At 58.7% G+C, this 3,482-nt stretch overlaps 1 protein-coding gene across 1 annotated transcript; it reads left to right on the top strand.

The window, feature by feature from the left end:
* The first annotated feature begins 127 nt into the window (after positions 1 to 127).
* On the top strand, positions 128 to 2,830 carry LOC113206793 (protein takeout-like). The gene is made up of 5 exons (XM_026423037.2): positions 128 to 356; positions 1,302 to 1,542; positions 1,669 to 1,802; positions 1,892 to 2,044; positions 2,424 to 2,830. The coding sequence occupies exons 1-5, from the start codon at positions 248 to 250 to the stop codon at positions 2,579 to 2,581; spliced, it is 795 nt and encodes a 264-aa protein (XP_026278822.1). The 5' UTR covers positions 128 to 247; the 3' UTR covers positions 2,582 to 2,830.
* Positions 2,831 to 3,482: the final 652 nt, after the last annotated feature.

Genomic DNA, 3,482 nt, shown 5'->3' with positions numbered 1-3,482 from the left:
ACACGCGCACACACACACACACACGGGACCCGGAATCCGCGCGTCGAATTACCAATTCAGGCCGAGGAGGAAACTCTCCCTCCGCGCCCGCCCCCCCTTCCCATTTGATCTAGGGGCATATGTGGAGGCGATCCGCGGGGAGTCCAGAGTCAGGCAGGCCACTTGTCCGCTCCGCACACCGTCGCAGAGTCGCCCGCTCCAGCGCGCCAACGCACCGCGTCCTGCTCTGCAGCTGCACACCTTCACCATGTCGCCCGCCCGCCGCTCGCACCTCGCCGTCATCCTGGAGGTGGCCGTGGCGACCCTCCTCCTCGTCGTCCTCTGCGCCCCGCCCTCCAGCGCGTCGTCCAAGCTGCGTGAGTGCAACACAGTGTTTCCTTACACCATCTCTGGAATTTTCTTCTCATTTTTTGTGGCGTAGGGGGATTGCAAAGGGATTGTCCAGCAGAAAGCACGTCCGTCATTCGTCGTTGCGAAGCTCTGCCGAGTTGAGCCTGTGTAAGCTCTCGTAGCGCCTTATAGGTAGGCAACATCTTGCTGCACTGCGCGCAAGTACGGCGGGGTGGCCTACCCCGAGCCGCGCAGGCGGCGAGCTCCCCCTCAATTTGCCGAATGAATCTGAGAAGGAAAACGGACGTACTTTCTGAACGGCTCCACATGCTCGTGTGTGGGACAGTACAATTGAAAAGTGTTTCCGGGGTCAGTGCGTGGCCACCCTGTGTATGTGTGTAGTTGTGTAGTCCGTGTATGGCTTACTGCGTTGTGGCCAAAACTTGCGCCAGTCCATTCGATATGCCCTGCTTCGCCCGCGACGGCAGCTGCAGCTGATGCAGACGCCGCAGCAGCTGCAGACACCTGCCGCCGACACCTGCGCTGGCTGGCACTCGCGACGAGAAGGCGAGCAAGGCGGTCTCCGTGTGACGGCCAGCGAGTCACCGCCACACACGCGCACACACGCGCGCGCGTGCCCGTGGGTATACTGCCTGCCGGGGTGCGTTCGAGTCGCCCGGGCGGCCCGGGCGAGCGCGCGAGCGAGCGGGCGCAGGGACCCCACATAATAATGTTCGGATGCAGTCCGAGTGCGCAATGAGTTGAACTCGCCACCACCGGTTGGCGCGGAGGGAGGGGCTGGGCAGGATCGCGGGAATACTTACCGGCCGATCCTCGGTCTGGCAAACAGCAGCGTGAGCGGGTTCCTCTGGTCGCGCCAAGACACTCGCTTGCAACCTCCCCAGCTTCCGCCGTCTCACCCTACTCTCACTCTTAACGCACCCTTTTCTTTCCCCCTTTGCCGTACGCAGCCGCCGACTTCAAGCGCTGCCGCGCCGACGACCCCGACATCAGCGGCTGCCTGCGGCTCGCCGTGGAGGACGCGTTCCGCAAGATGAAGAACGGCATCGCCAGCCTCGGGGTGCTGCCCGTGGACCCGCTCAAGGTCGACCGCATCAAGATCAACCAGGGCCAGGGCAACGTCAACATCAACATGGACCTCAGGAACATGACCATCTTCGGCCTGGCCGCCACCAGGATGACCAACTACAGGTATGGGCGACAGTGTGTACACACTTACACTGTACTGCTACTGCACTTTTCCTCGGCCGCGGCCCTCTGGACGCCCGTGAGACAAGAGCAAAAAAATAAATGATCGCCACTGTTTTGTCGCCGCAGTGCGGACATCGCCAGCGGCATCCTGCGCACCGAGTCCCTGACGCCGGCGCTGCGCATGGAGTTCAACCACGTCGTGAGCGGGCGCATCCTGCTGCTGCCCATCCGGGGCGCCGGCCCGGGCAGCATCGTCCTCAGTAAGCACAATTCTACAATCTCCCTTTCAATACGTCATTTCCCAAATAACTTTGAATGTAACAAAATTTTTCCTTAAAACCTTTTTCAGACGAGGTCGTCACACACCACTACCTCAAGTCCACCCCCAAGACCAAGAAGGACGGCAAGACGTACTGGACCTTGCAGCAGTACAAAGTCAAATTCGTCCCCAAGACCATCAGCATGGACTTGAAGGGGCTCTTCGGAGACGAAGGCAGACTTGGTGAGATGTTATCTATTTTCCTCCCCGCGAGAGCGGATAAACGAGACAAGACGAGACGAGACGAAAGAGATAGTTTTACTCTCGCTGTCTGTCTGGGCCCGCGGGTGCACCGATCACACGACGCTGACCGCGATCGAGGCCGGCGTTAACGACCTCACCGACCGACCACCTACAGACACTCGCCGACGGGTTGTGTCACTAAATCCGATAAAAGAGGTGTGAAAATACTACGATTAGTTCCAGAGAAAGATAACTGTCAACACGGTATCAATAATAACAAGGCACATCGAAAAGGCGATTTCGTTTGAATAGGAACTCCGCATTTAGCGAGTATTTATTCTTTGGTGCTCATTGTTTTTATGTTCAATACTCTTTCCAGGTGGTCAGCTCAACACGTTCCTGAACCAGAACGCCCTCACCATTTTCGAGGAGATCGGCGGCGCGTTTGAGGACGCGTTCGGCGCCGTGTTCAAGGACATCACCAACCGCGTGTTCAGCAAGGTGCCGCTCAACGAGATCTTCATCCAGCCCAAGTAGAGCCACAGCCTCCGCGTCATCTCTCATACGTCCAGAATCATCGTTAGCGCTCGTCGAGGAGGGCTCTCTGCCTTCACCTCGTCCTCATTATCGACATCTCCAAAGAAACCTTCTCTCTTCGACCACGACGGCTAACGAGCGCGCGTCCATAGTCGCTGCCCGCTGGTGTTAGTTTTAGGACATTTTTTCTGTGATAAGCCTGGACCCGTCGATGGGGAAATAAATGTTAAAAGTGTGTCGACTGACAAAGATGGACAGCGTCGTGTTCTCCGCCCTCCTCACCCTCCCCCACTACACTCAACCCAAGCCTTAAAGGAGCTCCCCGTGACCAGAGAGACACGACGCCGCTACCGCTGCAGCAGGTGCAACGGGCGGGGCAGTCGGGCGGCTAGGTGGCAACTGAACCTGCTGGCAGGCGCGAGGCACTGACGCTGACCGGTCAGCTCCTTCCAAAAGACTCTTCGAATCCCGATAGACAGGAGAGCGACAAAAAGTGCCCCGGTCCTGGCGAGGCGGCCGGGTGGCGTGGAGCGGGAGCGGACCTCGTCCTTGCGTCACCCAGGTACTGACACTGACGGGCGTGTGACTGTGCTGTGACCTGTGACTCCATAGTCCCAGCCGAATCTTTGGAATCTTTAGAGCCGCGAGCGTGCCTTCCAGAAGACAGGCCACCGCTGCTGCTCTTGCTCGACTTCTAAACTTTTCCAATGCCCGCTCACTTCTCAGCATTAGCATTTACCCTGAACATTGATTTAATATTACGCAGGAGAGTACAGTCTGTCCGTCCGTCGGTCCGTCAGTCCGTGCGCCCGTCACCCAGTACCCCGCCTCCACATCCCCAGTCGCACCGCACTCTCTTCCACCTTATCCTCCGACCGCGCTACCCCCACTCCCCCCCCCC

This window comes from Frankliniella occidentalis, unplaced genomic scaffold, assembly GCF_000697945.3.
Source record: "Frankliniella occidentalis isolate FOCC.00 unplaced genomic scaffold, Focc_3.1 Scaffold1401, whole genome shotgun sequence".
In the NCBI taxonomy this organism is placed as follows: domain Eukaryota; kingdom Metazoa; phylum Arthropoda; class Insecta; order Thysanoptera; family Thripidae; genus Frankliniella; species Frankliniella occidentalis.
Note: the sequence above shows the minus strand (reverse complement) of the source record. Positions and strands in the feature narration are given on the sequence as shown.